General features: G+C 50.8%; 1 protein-coding gene across 3 annotated transcripts in view; it reads right to left on the bottom strand.

Annotated features, from left to right (window-relative positions):
• The window catches only part of Klhl3 (kelch like family member 3), a 62,907-nt gene extending 46,813 nt beyond the window's left edge, over positions 1-16,094 (bottom strand). Inside the window, exons 1-2 of one of the 3 annotated variants that reach the window (XM_090325541.1) lie at positions 15,901-16,094; positions 1,728-1,847 (exon numbers count right to left, since the gene is read on the bottom strand). In XM_090325541.1, the coding sequence (XP_090181667.1) occupies positions 1,728-1,847; positions 15,901-15,905 (125 nt within the window). In that variant the 5' untranslated portion in view covers positions 15,906-16,094. Of the gene's footprint in view, positions 1-1,727; positions 1,848-13,324; positions 13,665-14,972; positions 15,044-15,900 lie in introns of those variants that run through there. The other 2 variants (XM_090325540.1, XM_090325539.1) reach the window with 2 other exon arrangements.
• Positions 16,095-16,982: the final 888 nt, after the last annotated feature.

The raw sequence follows: 16,982 nt of genomic DNA, 5'->3' as shown, positions 1-16,982 counted from the left end.
ATTATGCCTGCCTCACCCTGAAAGCACCCCAGAGAGGCAGTGTGGCCTATCGGTAGAGGGCTCGCCTAGCATGCACAAAGCCCTGGGGTCCATCCCACGGTACCACAAACACAGGAAAAGCCAGACGTGGTACCTGTGGCTCGAGTGGTAGAGAGCTAGCCTTGAGAAAAGCCCAAGGACAGGGCTCGAAGTTCCAGCCCCAGAACTGGCAAAAATACAAGTAATCTAATCAAGCACCAGTGGCTCACGCCTGTCATCCTGGCTACTCAGGAGGCTGAGACCTGAGGACTGTGGTTCTAAGGCAGCCTGGGCAGGAAAGTCTGTGAGACTCTCATCTCCAATGAAGCACCAGAAAAACTGAAAGTGGCGCTGTGGCTCAAACTGGTAGAGTGCTAGCCTTGAGCTGAAGAGCTCAGGGGCAGCGCCCAGGCCCAGAGTTCAAGCCCCACAACAGACCAAAAAAGAAGATGCAATCTGTAACACAACCATAGAAGGAAAAAGAGAGAGAGAAAGAGGGAGAGAGAGAGAGAGAGAGAGATGCCATCTGAAACACAGCATACCTGTGCCTTATGAGACTGGCTGGAGGAGGCCTAAACAGAACAGTAGGGCACAAGACAACTTTAACTTAGTTTTTAATGTCAACAGCTGAGCCATGCAGAAACTAGAAGAAACAAGGACACAAGCAGAGAATCCGCTAGAACTTTGGTTGGCAAGTTGTTTGGTTTCCCCCTAGCAAACACTTCTTTCACCACAGCCCATCATGTATTAGCTCTTAGCTGATCTTTAGGACAATCCCCTTTAAGAAGGAAGGACTCTCCAAAGTTCGGGGGCATCCTTGCTTTGGGCCGCACCTTTTAGAAAGCACGTAACTGCTCACACACCTTTCAGGCGCCTGCCTGGTATCCTCCTTTACAACACCCTGGTGTCTGGGAGACTAGAAGCCCGGGTGGGGGGGGGGGTGCTGAGAAAGGGAAGTAAACAAGTCCAAAACCAAGAATGTCATAAGCCTACAGCGCGGATGATGGACACTTCTGTGGTCTGATAAGAAGAGACATATCTACAAGGGTTTGTACGGGGACGGGATGGGGGGAAGCACTATTGCCTAAACACATCTTCAATGAGTTTGTCAGACATGCACACTGCCTTACGGACAGCTGGCAGACCCTCACCACCAGGCTCAGGAGAAAAACAAAAACAAGGACACATTTGCATTTCGTTTCTTTGACACCGAACGAGATGGAAGTGCATTTCAAAGGGTGAAGAAGTTTCCCATTTGAGTGGATATATTACCACGCCAGGCTCAGCCCAAGGAATAAGAGAGCCAGGCCAAAGAAAAATATACAGCATGCACGACTGTTCATCTGAGTGTGTGTGTGTGTGTGTGTCTTGGAAGGGAGGGTAGGTGTTGCAACCGTTCCATTATCAGCTTTTAAGCTGCTGGTGTAGTTAGAAATCAAGCTTAGGAACAGACCTGCTGTAGCCACAAAGGAATTTTCCCTGTGATTAATCACTGACATGAGAGGTGTGAAATAAACACCCGGCAAAGCCATCCCAACCTCACAATCGGAAAGCGGAAGCCAAGAGTGGGTGGCAAAAGAGTCAGGATTCATCGGTGGTGGTGGCGTTCAGATCTGTTCCCACTCCCTGAGGAAACTGGCCCTGCAAGTTCTGGGAGGGGGAGTTGGGGGGGGGGTGGAGAGACAGCTCAGGCAGGATGGGAGAAGTACCTCCGCAGCTCGTTCATGACCTTGAAGGCCTTCCCCGTGTGGGCAGGGTTGAAGGTGACAGTCCTCTGGTTCTTCTCGTCCTCCCCAGCCTGCACTGGTGGCTGCGAGCTGGGCTTGATACTGCAGAAAGGAAGAGCAGAGAGAGATTACAGGTCGGTGAAATCAGCTGTTCATGCATTTACCACGGTGGGGGGGGGGGTTAATTTGTGAGCCCGTTCCCCTCTCCATGGAACTGGCAAGGGAAGATGAGCAGTGGGGGAGAGGGGGTGGCTGGAAGATCTTCCAACACTATATGGGTCATGAGCTTTATTCTGGAAGAAGCCAGGGTCCGGCAATTTCATAGGGGTCTTTATCCTCCATCTCACTTCCCAAAGGGAAGGGGGTGGGGCGCTCTATCACTATATCACTACCCAAGGACTAGCCCTTCATTTTTTTTGTTCTTTTTCCCAGTCCTGGGGTTTGAACTCAGGGCCTGGGCACCATCCTTGGGCTTTCACAAGGCTGGAGCACTACCACTTGAGCCACAGCACCACTTCTGGTTTTTTCGGAGTATGTGATATCATGGAATCAAACCCAGGGTTTCGTGCATGCTAGGCAAGCACTCTACCTCTGGACCAAACTCCCGGCCCTGGCTGAGATATGAGGATCAGGGTTCGAAGCCAGCCTGGGCAGGAAACTCCACGAGGCTCTTATTGAAGGGCCCTCTCAGCCCAATCCTCTTATGTATCTAAAGATGGAATATGAAGGTCAAACAAGACACAAGATGCACGTGAACAGGTTTGACCACATGCCTGTCCGAGGGCAGGTAATTCCAATCTGAGCCAACACCACTGTTGGACCCCAGGGAAAACAGCCACGTCCAATCAGGTGGAACATTTCCCTGTAGGCCCTGATCAAGGACATCACCGATGGGTGCCCAAGAGACCATAACCCGTTTCTTATGTTCTGCTTCCTTGTTAAGCCCTATACAAGCCTACGCCCAAATCCAGTCTTTCCCACAATCTCCAGTCCCACTGGAACGTCTGTGCCCTTTGATGTTCCTCAATAAATAATCCTTGCCTGCTTGACGATCGAGTCCAACCTCTTCCTTTTCCGTTCTCCTCCATTTTCCTAAACACTTATCTCCGATACACTACTCCAGGAAGCCAGATGCTGTGGTAGAAGTGGCTCAAGTGGTAGGGCACCCCCCTGGAGCAAAAGAAAGTTAGGAACTGCACCCACGCCCAGAGTTCAAGCCCCAGAACCACTTTTGTTTTAAGTCTCATGAACTTTCCTGTTCCAGCTATATTTGAACTGTGATCCTCAGACCTCAGCCTCCTGAGTAGCTGGAATTTGTACAGGGGTGAGCCACTGAGCTTTGATAATGCTAAGCACCATGATGTAGTAGGAGCTAGAGCTCTAGGTGATGGGAAACTATCCCAGTGTTATCAGGATCAAGGAACACTTTCCCCTGAGACCCGAGGGAAAAGCAAGATGAAAAAGGCAGCTGGAGAGAGTTCCAGGTAGAGGAAAGGACACAAAGACCTGGAGAGAAAAAGAGCAGTGCATTTGTGTTCAAAGCACGGCAGTTTGGTGACATTCAAGGAGAGCCCAGGAGGGGAGTATCAAAAGCAAAGGCCAGAAGACCGGGGAGCGTGGATGTCTATCTGAAAGAACGGCCTGGCATCCACAATGGTTCTAAACTGAGAAGTGGGCCAGCAGGCAGGAGGACCATCTGTGCTTCTGGAAGGTGGTATTGGCATGGCACTCAGAACCAAGGCAGAGAGAGAAGGCTTCCAGGAAGCCATGAGTCCACACAAAGACAAGGTGGCAATCATTAGGAGGAAAGGCTGGCAGTGGGGGGCCAGGCGATGACGGGCAGGTCACGCTGAAACCCAGACGCAAAGTCACACCTAACCCCCACGGAGATCTGAGCCACACGGCTTCCCCACCTCGCCTGAACGGGCCTCAAGGTGGAAGGAGCTAGCAAGATGACTCAAAGGAGTGGGCAAGGAAAGGATTATACCCCCAAATTCGTTAAAAAAAAAAAAATAGGGCCAGGAGTTTGGCCTAGTGGTAGAGTGCTTGCCTAGCATGCACGAAGACCGGGTTCAATTCCTTGGTTCCATATATATAGAAAAAAGCTGGAAGTGGTGCTGAGACTCAAGTGGTAGAGCTCTGGCCTTGAGAAAGTCCAAGGACAGTGCTCAGGCCCTGAGCTCAAGCCAGGACTGGCCAAAAAAAAAAAAAATTATCCAGCTCCAAGGTCAAGTGTGAGACCTTGGAGAAACCTCTGCTTGGATCAGGCTCAGCTTTGTTTTTTGCCAACAGGAAAATGGAACCCTCGCCCCTTAGGTGGCTTTGGAGACCCACAATGTATTCCAACTCTAGGACTCCAAAGGTTGTCCTCTTTGATTTTCCCTACAGGGCAATCAGTGGTCCATATTTCCGGCTCATTCTTGCCCAACTAGCTAAGGCTGATACAGTTAAGAGACACGCCATGGATCTCACCCTGAGATTCCTAACTAGTGGAACACTCAATACAAAGGGCACCTCAGACCATAACAGACAGCTTCCTCCGCTGCCTTCAACCTAGCCTATCAACGTAAAGCCATGGGCCTCTGAACTCCACTGGCGACCGTCTAGGTACCAGGACATCAGCTAAGTAGAGGACAATCCATATCAAGACATGCACCGTGGAAGACGGGTTAGGGTTACGTGTTTCAAAGGGTAAAGGAAATCTCAAGGCAGAAAATGTGGTGAGAAAGCACTCAGTAATGATATAAGGGGATTCCTATGAGTTCCTGACTCTACAGTCAGAAAGGTACTAACTTCTACTTCCTAATGAAAGTTCAGTATTTTCAACTTCGGTTTTTTTGACGATTTCTTCCCCCCCCACCCCCCAAATCCTGTACCAGGTGTACGGCCCTTGCTCTCAGACTGAGCACTGTGGTTTCATCTACTACCTGCTCAGGTTCCTGATCTTAAGGATATTGTTTCTAATGCTTCCTCTTTGTGCTTATCTCTCACAGTGCTGTTCAGCAGGCTTAGGAAATTCCCTTCTGTTTTTATTTATGGGTGTTTCATCATAAAGTTATACTGGATTTTTGTTTGTTGTCAGTCCTGGGGCTGTGCACTGTCCCGGAGCTTCTTTGGCTCAAGGTTAGTGCTGTACCACTTGAGCCACAGTGCCACTCTGGCCCTTTTCTGTGTATGTGGCACTGAGGAATGGAACCCAACGTTTCATGCATGCTAGGCAAACACTCTACCACTACACATTCTCAGTCCTAAACTGGATTTTATCAAATCGTTTTGTATTCCCAATGTGATTATTAGCGTTCTTTTCCTTTAATCTTGTAGTGTGGTAAATTGCATAGGATAATAAGTATAATAAATATCTAAAATATATTATAAATAATAACAATGCATAATATAACAATATAAGCATTATAACATAGTACAGTATGCTATGTTATAATTTACATTTTGTGATACATTACATAAGGCACAATGTATAATATAGTAATATAAATAATAAACACAATAACACGGCCAGATTTGAACTGCTGGAATAAACCTACAAGGTATAAAATGCTGCACAAACGTTCACTATAAATACTGCTTTTGGACTATGGAAATACATAGAAACTGAAAGGAGATAGACCTGGGAATTAATGGAGGAGCCACTGAGGGTCTAAGGTGGGGGAACTGATTAGAGTTCAAAAAAATCCTAGAGGATGGATATCCTTCACACCTCTTGACAAGCAGGGACCAGGGCTGACAGAGACCTCCACGCCTGATGAGCAGAAAGTCCTGCAGCTCCTGTTGGGTTGCCCTTTGCACTTTCCCGCAGGTCCAATAATAACTTCCACCCCTGATAACACAAGGCCATGTGTACTCAAACGTGGACTGCCTGTCATCAGAGGATTAAAGTCCAACCAAATAATTCCCACCAGAGCCTCCAGAGAGCACTGGTGACCACTAGGAAAAGAACATCACAGAGCCCCCTCCCCCACCCACTCCCCCAGCTCTTTGTGTCCCTTGGAGACAAGTCGCCATCTCTCAGGAGGAACCCAGTGGGGGCTTCCCTCCTGCTCCTCAGCTTTGTGAAGACACGGGAGCCTCTGGGTACTCGGCCTCTGGTTTCTGAGACCACCTGCCTCTCCACAGCTCACGGAACTTGCAGGGCACAGGGCACGCAAGAGCATGCTGGAGGACTCAGGGTTGTGGTCTGACATCAACATGAAGAGGAAAGGTGGGCCCTCCCGTTCTTCCCACGCCTGTCCCTCCTCTCTGCAATACAGTGCAGGCCTGCAGACGCACACATTCCTCAGTCAAGGGTCACAGGACCCGGGGAGATTGTGCCAGATTCACTCTCCCGCTCTCCACTCAGCAGCCCTTACTTATTCAGTCCCCAACCCTACTGCATTCTCAGTTCCTCATCTCCTGTAAGTTGGACCTCCTCCCACTACCTGTTACACACACACACACACACACACACACACACACACACACACGGCCACAAAGATCACAAAATGAGGGGGTGGGGGGAAGGAAATGGAAGAAAAAAAAACAAACATAAGAAGGGGTATGTGAGAAGTAACGCACCCATTACCTGGCAAATGTAACTGCAACCCCTCTATACATTACCTTAATAATAAAAACTAAAATGAAAAAAGAAAGGATCACAAAATGTTTCCTGGTGGAAACTCTTATCATTCTCACTTCCAAGTGCAAAGTGGTTCATTTCCCCTCAAGTAGAACTTGGCTCTCACACCAGGCTTCAAGAATCGCCATCTCTCCATCGAACCCAACTGAGGTGATTCTGTCTTAAGGGTTTCAGGATCTGGCAGGAGGGACACAGCCTTTTGGATTCCCTCCATAGCCCACACTCATTTCAATAGGCCCCAAACATGAAGATCTAGCTGCTCAACAAAGCAGCCTTCGCCTGCACTCCGGCGTCCAGAGCTCCAAGAACAGGATAAACCCTCCCGCTTCCCTACAGGGACACAAAGTCACGACCTAACTAGTCCACTTGGCCACTTGGTGTGAACACACTAAATTCGCACACCGACCAGCTGCAAGTCAATACCATTTGCACAACCAACACTGCAGTACAGTGGGTCCACGGAAGCGACTGACACCAACAAGCCACCAACAGTCCACAGAGGGAATGCTGGAAGTTGCTCAGACAACTGCGAGACATAGCCTTGGCCTTCCTTGCCCGTCTTCCCTTGATTTCAGACGGGTACAAGGGCCTGCCCCCTGCCATCTGGCCCTCTCGGTGCTGCAGTATCACCCAACTGGCCTTAAAGACGACTGGAATCACATCCCTCGGCGGCCTTGCTGCCCCAGGCCTCTTTCCACAGAGGCAGCGACTGAAGGCTCAGTCGGAGCCCTCTGTGCCCATGTGTTCCCAGGCTGAGTGACTGTGTAAGAGCTCCTTTTAAAGGGCTCTGTAGGTAGCCGGGCTCAAAAACCATCAGCCTGTGGGGATTAAAGTAATAGTTCTCACCTACCTACTAGGTAAGCCACCTCTTGGCCTGGCCAGAACCTGAGTCTCAGCTTACAGTGCTCACAGCACTTGTTATGTACCACTCAGATGAGCTGGCCTTGGAAGTTAACTTGTAAATGAATGTCCATCAAATATTTAATACAAAAGCTATAAATAAAAACTTAGGGGTGGGGTTGGGGGATTTAGCTCAGCGGAAGAGCCCTTGCCTAGCAAGTGCAAGGCCCTGAGTTTGGTCCCCGGCTCTGGGGAAAAAAAACCCTTAGGGGTGGGAGTGTAGCCTAGTGGTAGAGTGCGTGCCTAGCATACACAAAGACCTGGGTTTGATTCCTCAATATCACACACACAGAAAAAAGCCAGACGTGGTGCTGTGGCTCAAGTGGCAGAGCTCTAGCCTTAAGAAAGCCCAAGAATAGTGCCCAGACCCTGAGGTCAAGCCTCAGTACTGCCAAAAAAAAAAAAAAAAAAAAAAAACTAAAAAGTTATACACAGGGCGGGGGGTGTCAGGAGGGAAATGGGGACCAAGACATGAGAAAAGGTATCAATGTCTGTGAAGTAATGTAACCCTTCTATTAATTGCAATTAAAAAAATATGAAAAAGAAAAAAGAAGTTATACACAGCCAGGTGCCAGTGGCTCTGGTTCAAAGCCAGCCTGGGCAGAAAAATCCCCGTGAGACTCTTATCTCCAGCTAACCACTCAAAAAAACAGAAGTGGTGCCATGGCTTAAAAGTGGTAGAGCACTAGTCTTGAGCTCAGGGGCAGTGCGTAGGCCCTGAGTTCAAGTTCCACAACTGACCAAAAAAAGGGGGAAAAAAAGCTATACTTTTTTTTTTCTTACTACATGCCTCTAAATTCCAAGTCTGCACAGCCAATGTCTTAACTCCTACTTAGATTTTATACATACGCCACCAAAATCTCTTCTCGCCTCACCCCTTCAGCCAGTTCTCCCCTCAGAGGCATCACCAACTATCCCTTCACCTGTCCAACCAGAAAGCCAAGCTGTTACCCTGGACAGTTTGTCTTTCTCCTAAGCATAGGAGCTCTGAAACCCCCCACATTCAGCCACAAACCCTACTGGTCGGTTGTATCCCGTGACTGCAACTCACTCCCTTCTCATAGCCAGGACTATGTCACTCTTACTCCAGGCCAACTCGATCTTTGCCTGAGTTACTACAGTCACCCTCCATGAACAAACAGCACTGTGGCTGAGGCCACAAATGAGGTTCAGACGTGCTGGATCCAGAAAGCCACAATTCCCAACACCATCTCACCTCCACAGGAAGGCAAGGCATGCTACTTCCAATTCCTTCTCCTCTTCAGAACAGCTCTGTTCTGAGACACTCTAATTCTGTTTCAGAGACCCCCCCCCCCCTGCGCCGCCACCTAAGGAGGAAATGGAGAACTGACAGCCAAACCAATTTGTCTGACTCCGAGGCTTGCCCTCATGTCTGTAACTGCGTCCACTGAGTCAGGATGACACCCCCCTGCCCCCCAGCCCAGTCAGCCAACGAGAAACGGCAGGAACTCTCATTCTCAGGCCTTCATGACTAATGAAAGCTGGTTGGCAGCCCTCTGTCCCCTCACCCCCACGTTTATATCACATGTTCCCTCAGCAACAAGCTGGAGAACAGAAATGTTCCCGGTCACTTTCCTAAAATCCCCGTTCACTACTGCCTTCCTCACGTGGGTTGTGTAAAACTGCCAGACGTCAAGAGGAACGCTTGAGCAGAAGTAGGCGAGAGAGAAGGGCAAAAAGGAAACACCCCCTCGGTGTGCGGCATTTCAAAGGCCAGGCTCCTCTTTGGTTTGAACAGAAGGGTACAGGGTTCCCTTTTGTGAGGTTCTGACAGGGCTACGGTCACCAGTTAGAAAGACAACTCCAGCAAAGTCGGGCCACAGGTCACTAACCTAAGAGCCACTGAATTTGTTGAACAGGAGGGAAGAAAAAAAAAATCTTAGAACAAAGCCTGCTCAAGCTACTTTTTACATAGTTTATTAATCGTCTATTCAGTTTAACCTAGTTTCAGGGTGCAGACAGAAATGGAAAATAAAAAAATAAACTAGGTCAGTTTTACAATGGCAAGCTTGACCAGATCAAAGCCCTCTGCTGCAGAAAATTTTGTTCCTGTGTGGATCCATCGGAACAAGCTAAAACTTAGCAAGGAAACCACTTTCCCGGCCCCCCACCCGCAAAAAAAAAAAAAAAAAAATTCTAGGTGTGGAAATACGGAGATTTCTCTTTCTTTTTGAAATTTAAAATCTTATTTCACTAAAAAAAAGAAGAGTTACCCAAATGGAAAATTTGGTTCCAATTAGCGTGACTTGAGATCTATGTGCATGCACGTCTGTGCTACGAAGCCCTAACACCCAAACCTGTCCACCCAACTGGCTACTTGCGATTTCCAGGGGTAGGGGGGAGGATTAAGTGACAGGCCAGACAGAAAAGAAAACAAAAAAAAATGCTGGGTTGCCCAATCCTCGCTCCTGCCTGGGTCTGGCCAGGAGTTGCTCGACATTTGGGGAACATGGGCTTTCTAAGACATGTCTCAGAGTCCCTGAGTGCTGTCCCTGGATCGAGGGTGATGGACAAGCCCCTCCGGCTCAGAGGCTCACTGTATGTATCTGTGAAATCTACATGATGTGACATTTACGATCCCCATCATCTTTGAATTTCTAGTAACATCGTGCAGCTGTTGGGAGTGTTCTACAACCCTTAACCCTCCATCCATCTTCAGAACCTTGCCGTTTCCCCAAACTGAAACTCCATACCCAACAGACAATCCATCCATTCTGCCCTTCCTCTAGTATCTGCCAACCCGTTTTACTTTCTGTCTTCATGGATCTGACTAACCCTGCAAGTAGGAAATTGATTTTAATCCACCCACAAGACTGATTCCCCAAACTGAAATGAAAATCCCAGCAGCCGGGGCCTCTGTCATTTTGGGTGTCTACCTGCTCTACGCACCCAGAGGCACCCATTTGTCACGGCGGCTGAGGCAAGCCAGAGAGATCTTTCTCCTCTGGGGAACAACAGAAGGCAAAGTCACCTTCCTCTCATGATCAAACCACAGCTGAGTGTCCAGGGCAGGGAGCGCTGATGGAATCAGCAGAAGAGAAGGCGGCAGAGCAAAAGCACAATCCAACAGGTTCTTCTTAAGGCCTCAGCCTGAACAAAGGAGTCTCCAAACCACAAAGGCCTCTAAATGCCACAGGGCACTTTGAAAGTGAATCTCAGTGAAACACAAAAGACAGGCAAATAGAAGTCTTACAGAAGGCGCCTTTCCAGGAAATACCATAAGAATAGCTCAGAAGATGAGGGTCTGTGAGGTTCACCCATTTCTCGTGGGGATGGGTCTAGCACAATCACCACATGACAACACAGGCCTGCCAGTGATGAGAAAGACACAGCCATCGCAGACAGCACCAGCTCCTTACACAACCCGCCTCGCCTCACGCCAGCAGTGACTCCAAGAACTACAAATGTGGTCACCACTCCTTTCTAGACAGAAAAACAGATCAGTTCTGCAAAAAGAAACAAAAAAAGTGATGCACTCAAGGCCAATTGAAGTACATATACATTACCAAGTCTGTGTGACTCTGACAGTCTGTGTTTTAGTGAACAGCCTTGTAAGTTAGAAAATACGCTCATGGGAAAGAAAGCTAGTCACACTACAAATCTCTTGACCAAAAGTCTTTCATGTTAAAAACAAAACAAAACAAAACAAAACAAAAAAAGTTTTCAGGCTAGGAGTTTGGTCTAGTGGTAGAGTGCTTGCCTAGCATGCATGAAGACCTGGGTTCAATTCCTTGGTACCACATACACAGAAAAAAGCTGGAAGTGGTGCTGTGGCTCAAGTGGTAGAGCTCTAGCCTTGAGAAAGTCCAAGGACAGTGCTCAGGCCCTGAGCTCAAGCCCAGGACTGGCAAAAAAAACAAAAACAAAAAAACAGTTCTCAGTGGCTCACACCTGTAATTCTACTCAGGAGGCTGAGATCTGAGGATCTCTGTTAAATGCCAGCCTGGGTAGGAAAGTCCAGGAGATTCTTATCTCTGGTTAAACACCCCTCCTCCCCACAAAAAAGAAAAAAGCCAGAAGTGGCTCAAATGGCAGGGCACTAGCCTTGAGCAAAAAAAAAAAAAACCTCAAGGATTAAACACACACACACACACACACACACACACACACACACACACACACACACCTGGATTAAGCTTCAGCAGGTTAGATGTGGAACAGATTTTGGTGTCTCTGATTCCCTAGGGGCCAGACACATGATCCTAGGTCAGTCGCTTGGCTCTGGTGGCCACTCAGTTTCCAGGAACTTAATAAAACAAGGTTATTTTGTCTCTCTGATTGCCCTCCACCACCAAGGCATTTCCTGAGGTCAATTACCTGAACTGGGATAAGAAGACTGATACTCAAAGATGAATCTGTTGGCTAAAGATTTCAGCCTTGTCTTTACCAGTTTTCTTGTCAGTGATCAGAGTTTCTCACAAAGGTCATCAGTGAGCCAGCACCTGCTATTTGTGTGTGTGTGTGTGTGCAGCTACAGGGTGCATGAGTGATTGAGACTTCAGAAAGAGCACAAGAGGCCAGGCCTCTAAATCTGGAGACCTACTGGATTTATGGAACAAGAAACACAGAAAGACCTGCCAGACCTATTACTGGGTACCCAGCTCTGAGATGTAGAGGAAAGGCACTGAGAACACCAGCCAGGACTGGAAAGGTTAAGATGCCCAAGATAAAGTGGAATTTTGAAAACACTCTTGCCAGATAAGTTCTACCAGAGAGGAAGAGAAATGCAGCCAGCAAAAAGGATGCTGGGAAGGCATTGAACCAGGACTGCCCACTGGCATGCAGAATAGAAGCCAGCAGGGCTCTTGGTAGGTCTCTAAGGCTGCAGTGGGGACACAGACACCCGGCCAGACCTCAGAAGGCTTGAACGCTTGGCACGTGAGTCAGGAGGACCAAAAGCTGACCTGGAAATGCCCTGCTTGGCTATCTGGAACAAAAGCACAAGAATGTGTACAAGCAGGTGTTCTGAAGCCATGCGCCTCCGAGTTCCCTGCGGACCACATCGGAGTCTTGAAGAATAACAGGGCTCTCGGGAGGCAGGGATCCATATGTTTCTGAACACGGAACTGGGGAACAGTCAGTCAGTGTCCCCCAAATCACTCCTTCAATGGCTGGTACCCCAAACTTTATCGGTGCCCATGTGTGGTCCAGAACGCCTGTGCTTCCATTGCATCGCCAAAATGTCCTCTGCTAGCCGGGGCGAGGACCCCGGCCCCTGGACCCCAAGACAATTTGTAGAAAGTCATGTGGGGGCTCAATTCTGAGCTGTCTCAAAGAGCATCCACAGAGAGGTGGTGGCAGCAAGCAGTAAAAAAAAAAAAAAATCCCAGCCAAGCTGGGTGCCCTAGCTCAAGCCTGTCATCCTAGCTACTCAGGGGAAGGGATGACCTGTCCATCAAGCCACCTCTGAGGAGACCTAGAGCTGCTGCCCACGAGATGTTTAGGTGAGCAGAGGCCGCTGGGTCTGGCTGGCTCTCCACGGGGTGCTGGCTGAGCTGAGCCCCTTCTTAACTCACCCAGGGAGCCCCAGCCAGGAGGACAGGCCTGCCTGGAGTGAGGAGGGGAGAAGGACAGCCAGGAGGGCAGGCCTGCTGGGAGTGAGGAGGGAAGAGGCTCAGCCAGGGGGGCAGGCCTGCCTGAGGTGAGGAGGGGAGAAGGACAGCCAGGAGGAGGCCTGCCCGGGTGAGGAGGGGAGAGGCTCAGCCAGGACGTGGAGGCCAGCCTGCCTGGAGGGGGACGAGTTCCCCTGCGGCAGCGCGGCTCCCAAACTTCCTGGGAGACGGGTGGACGGCAAGTGTCATCAGACGGGCTTTCCCCTCTTCCTCTTCCTCCTCCTCCTCCTCAGTCCGTCCGTCCCTCGGCCCCGGGGCCGGGCAGGGCGGCCGGGAGGGCAGGGAGGCAGGCCCGGCCCAGCCTTCCGGGAAGTCCCCCCGCCGATCCCCCCCTCTCCGCAGCCCGGCACGCCGGGACCGGGGCCGGCCGGGTCTCCGCGCGCGCACACACACGCGTCTGTCTGCACACCGCGTACCTCTCGGCCTCCATGGCGACCCCGGGGAGCTGGGCTGGGCTCAGCCGCAGTGATTCAGCATGGCTGCGGCGGTGGAGGCAGCACGGCAGCGGCAGCGGGGCTCGGCCTCCTCCCCGGCGACCCTCCTCCTCCTCCCCCTCCTCCTCTTCTTCCTCCCTCGGGCTCGGGCGGGAGCGGAGCCCGCGTTCCCTCCCGCGCTCTCCCGCGCGGCGGCGCGGCGCGGCTGGGAACCCCGGCGGGGCCGGCGGCCCAACCCCGCGGGCGCCCGGGCAGCCCCGGGGCGGCGCCTCCTCCGCAGGCCACGCCCCCTCCTCCCCAGGGCCACGCCCCTCCCAGGCCACGCCCCTCGCCCGCTGGCCACGCCCCTCCCCTCCTTCTTCACCCCTCCCTGCTCCCCTCCCTCCTCCGCAGGCCACGCCCCCTCCTCCACAGGGCCACGCCCCTCCCCGGCCACGCCCCCTCGCCCGCGGGCCACGCCCCTCCCCTCCCTCTTCACCCCCTCCCTGCTCCTCCCCGCTCCCCTCCCTCCTCCGCGGGCCACGTCCCCTCCCCTCCCCTTCCCTCTTCCTCCTCCCTCCTCCCCACTCCTCCCTCCTCCCCCTCTACCTCCCCCCCCAGATTGCTGGAGGGGTGGGGGGGTGCGGCCGGTGACTTCTGCGCTGGTTGGGAAGAGGTCAAGGGAGAGGGGCCCAGCATTGGGATGCAGGAGGACAGGGAGGGGGGCAGCCTGGTAGGAACAGGTGACCGACCAGAATGGAGCCCCTGTGTAACACAAGAGACCAAGGCCAACACCCGCAGAGCTCAGGACAGGTCTGTCCAGGTGTGCCTGGACCGACAGACGGCCACCAGGATCCACCCTGACTCCTGTCATCCCTGGCTACCCACCAGGCTGAGATCAGGGGATCCAGGCTCAAGGTGGTGGAGAGCTAGCCTGAAACACACACACACACACACACACACACACACACACACACACACACACACACACGCGGGATCCAGGCTCAAAGTGGTGGAGAGCTAGCCTGAAACACACACACACACACACACACACACACGCGGGATCCAGGCTCAAAGTGGTGGAGAGCTAGCCTGAAACACACACACACACACACACACACACACACACACACACACACACACACACACACACACACACACACACACACACACACACACACACACACACACACACACACACACACACACACACACACACACACACACACACACACACACACACACACACACACACACACACACACACACACACGGGATCCAGGCTCAAAGTGGTGGAGAGCTAGCCTGAAACAAACAAACACACACACACGAACGCACGCACGCACGCACACAGCTCAGGAACAGCGCCCAGGCCCCCTGATATTACACCGGGACTCAGGAAAGTGTAGACCAACTCCATCCCACAAGTCACAGTGGAAATCCCAGGTTTTCATAAAAATCTTCCCTAATCACCACGACGGGGACCCACCGGCACAGCCCCTTCTCATCTGTAACAGCTTAACTCACAACGCGCACAGCCCTTACCTCTAATCTCACACCTGATACACAGTCTGGGGCAATTCATTATTTATATACCTTGTCGGGTAAACGACAGGGCAATCTGGCAGAAATGTAGGGAGCCAGGGTGTACCTTCGAGCCATGGCCAAGAGGCCTGGAGGTGGCTGGTGAAATTAATCACAAGAAGCTGGCCTCAGAAGCTGCAGAGAAGTCAGACTTGAGCCACCCGATTCCAGCACAGTCTCCCGGCTGTGCCTGGATCCTCTAGAACCACCCCTGTCCAGCTAGACTTCTCCCCACACTAGACCCCGTGAGCAATCACTCTACAGGACGGGCTCAGACCGGATCTTTAAGTCACGTGATTCTAAGAAGGCCTCCAATGTTCCGTTTGCCTTTCTCACCTTAATGGTATGATATTGACCTGTTGAATTTCTTCAACAAAGCTTTGAAACCATCCAGTGAAAGGAGGAACACTGAGATAATGGAAAGTACACAGAGATGAGGGGTCAAAGTGAACAAAGCCAACATCAGTAGGGGTCGGAGGGAAAAATTAGGAGGAAAAGTGTATTTCTCCAAAAAGAAATACACTCATCATCTGACATACATCTGCACATCACCTCTATAACAATAAAAAATATTTAATTAAAAAAAAAAAACGGAACCACTAAAAATAAATAAATAAATAAATAAATGAAATGCGGCCAGGAGTGGGGGTAGAGTGCTTGCTAGCATGTACGAAGCCCTGGGTTCGATTCCTCAGTACCACATGCACAGAAAAAAGTCAGAAGTGGCGCTGTGGCTCAAGTGGTAGAGCTCTAGCCTTGAGAATGCTCACAAAAGGTGCTCAAGCCCTGAGTTCAAGCCCTAGAACTGGCAAAAAGAAAAAGAAAGAAAAAAGAAATGTAAAGTAACTGAAACCTTATGTAGTTCTCTGAACACCAACTGGCTAGGACATGACCCTCCAAGTTTACATCAGATGGGTCTTTACCCCAACTCCCCCTCCCTCGGGGAAGAGGAGGCCTGGGAAATTGTGTACAGCCTCCACCCCAGTTCTCTTCACCTCATCCTTCCCGGTACCCCTGGTATCTTCTTTTCTTCTCCTGCTTCCTCCCCATCTTCCTCTAATCAGCCTCGGGACCGCTCCAGATGCTTCCTTTCAAGGTCAATCACACATGAGGAAAGTCAGTGGCAGAGTCTGTGCCAGAGTGCAGACGTCCACCAGGAAGACAGCCGGCTGACTCACAGAGGAACTGAGGAATGAGATGACGTGTCTTTTGTATAGACCCTCGTGCAGGAAAGGGGCAAGTCAGTCACCAATCTGACGGGAGGGGAAATATTCACAAAGGAAATGCTTAAAGGGTTGAGCAGATGCAACGTAGAAAATACAGCTACAGAATTGCTGGGACAACTTACTTTAACGACACGTTAACCAAGACTTCCCCTGGGGGAGGGTCCTTGTGTTGAGGCATGTTCCACTTAGTATGCAAACGTTCTTTAGGCCACAACTTGAACATGACTCCTGGGCTCATCCTTCTGGACTTCAGATTAAGGAACATTGCTATTGGATGCTTCTTGTAATCAAAGAAGAAGGAGGAGGAGGAGAAGGCAGAGGAGGAGGAGGAGGAGGAGGAGGAGGAGGAGGAGGAGCCACCACCACGCATGGTGGCTTATGCCTGTAATCCACTCAAGAGACTGAGATTTTGAAGATTGAGGTTCAAAGCCAGCCCAGGCACTAAAGTCTGTGAGACTCTTATCTCCCTCCAGTTAACCACCAGAAAACTGGAAGTGGTGTTGTGGCTCAAGGGGTAGGGTCGTAGCATTGAGCTGAAGAGCTCAGGAACAGCACCCAGGCCCAGAGTTCAAGCCCCATGAGGAGAGAGAGAGAGAGAGAGAGAGAGAAAAAGAGCGAGTGAGCGAGTGAGCGAGACAGAGAGACAAAGAAACTAAGATGTTATTTGCCTAAAGGATTGCCTGGATTCCCCATGGTACTGTCTAACTCAACTAGTCCTGCTTGGTGACAGAGAGGCCAGTTTTCTTTCTTTTGTGGGAGTTTCTTCTTCATGGGTGCAGGCACTGTAACGCAGTTCAGAGGTTCGGTATCTGCCAAGCACCTGAACCAGCTGCCCAGCTGATCTGCATAGG

The sequence above is a fragment of the Megascapheus bottae genome, chromosome 38 (assembly GCF_031878675.1).
Source record: "Megascapheus bottae isolate mThoBot1 chromosome 38, mThoBot2.hap1, whole genome shotgun sequence".
In the NCBI taxonomy this organism is placed as follows: Eukaryota; Metazoa; Chordata; class Mammalia; order Rodentia; family Geomyidae; genus Megascapheus; species Megascapheus bottae.
Note: the sequence above shows the minus strand (reverse complement) of the source record. Positions and strands in the feature narration are given on the sequence as shown.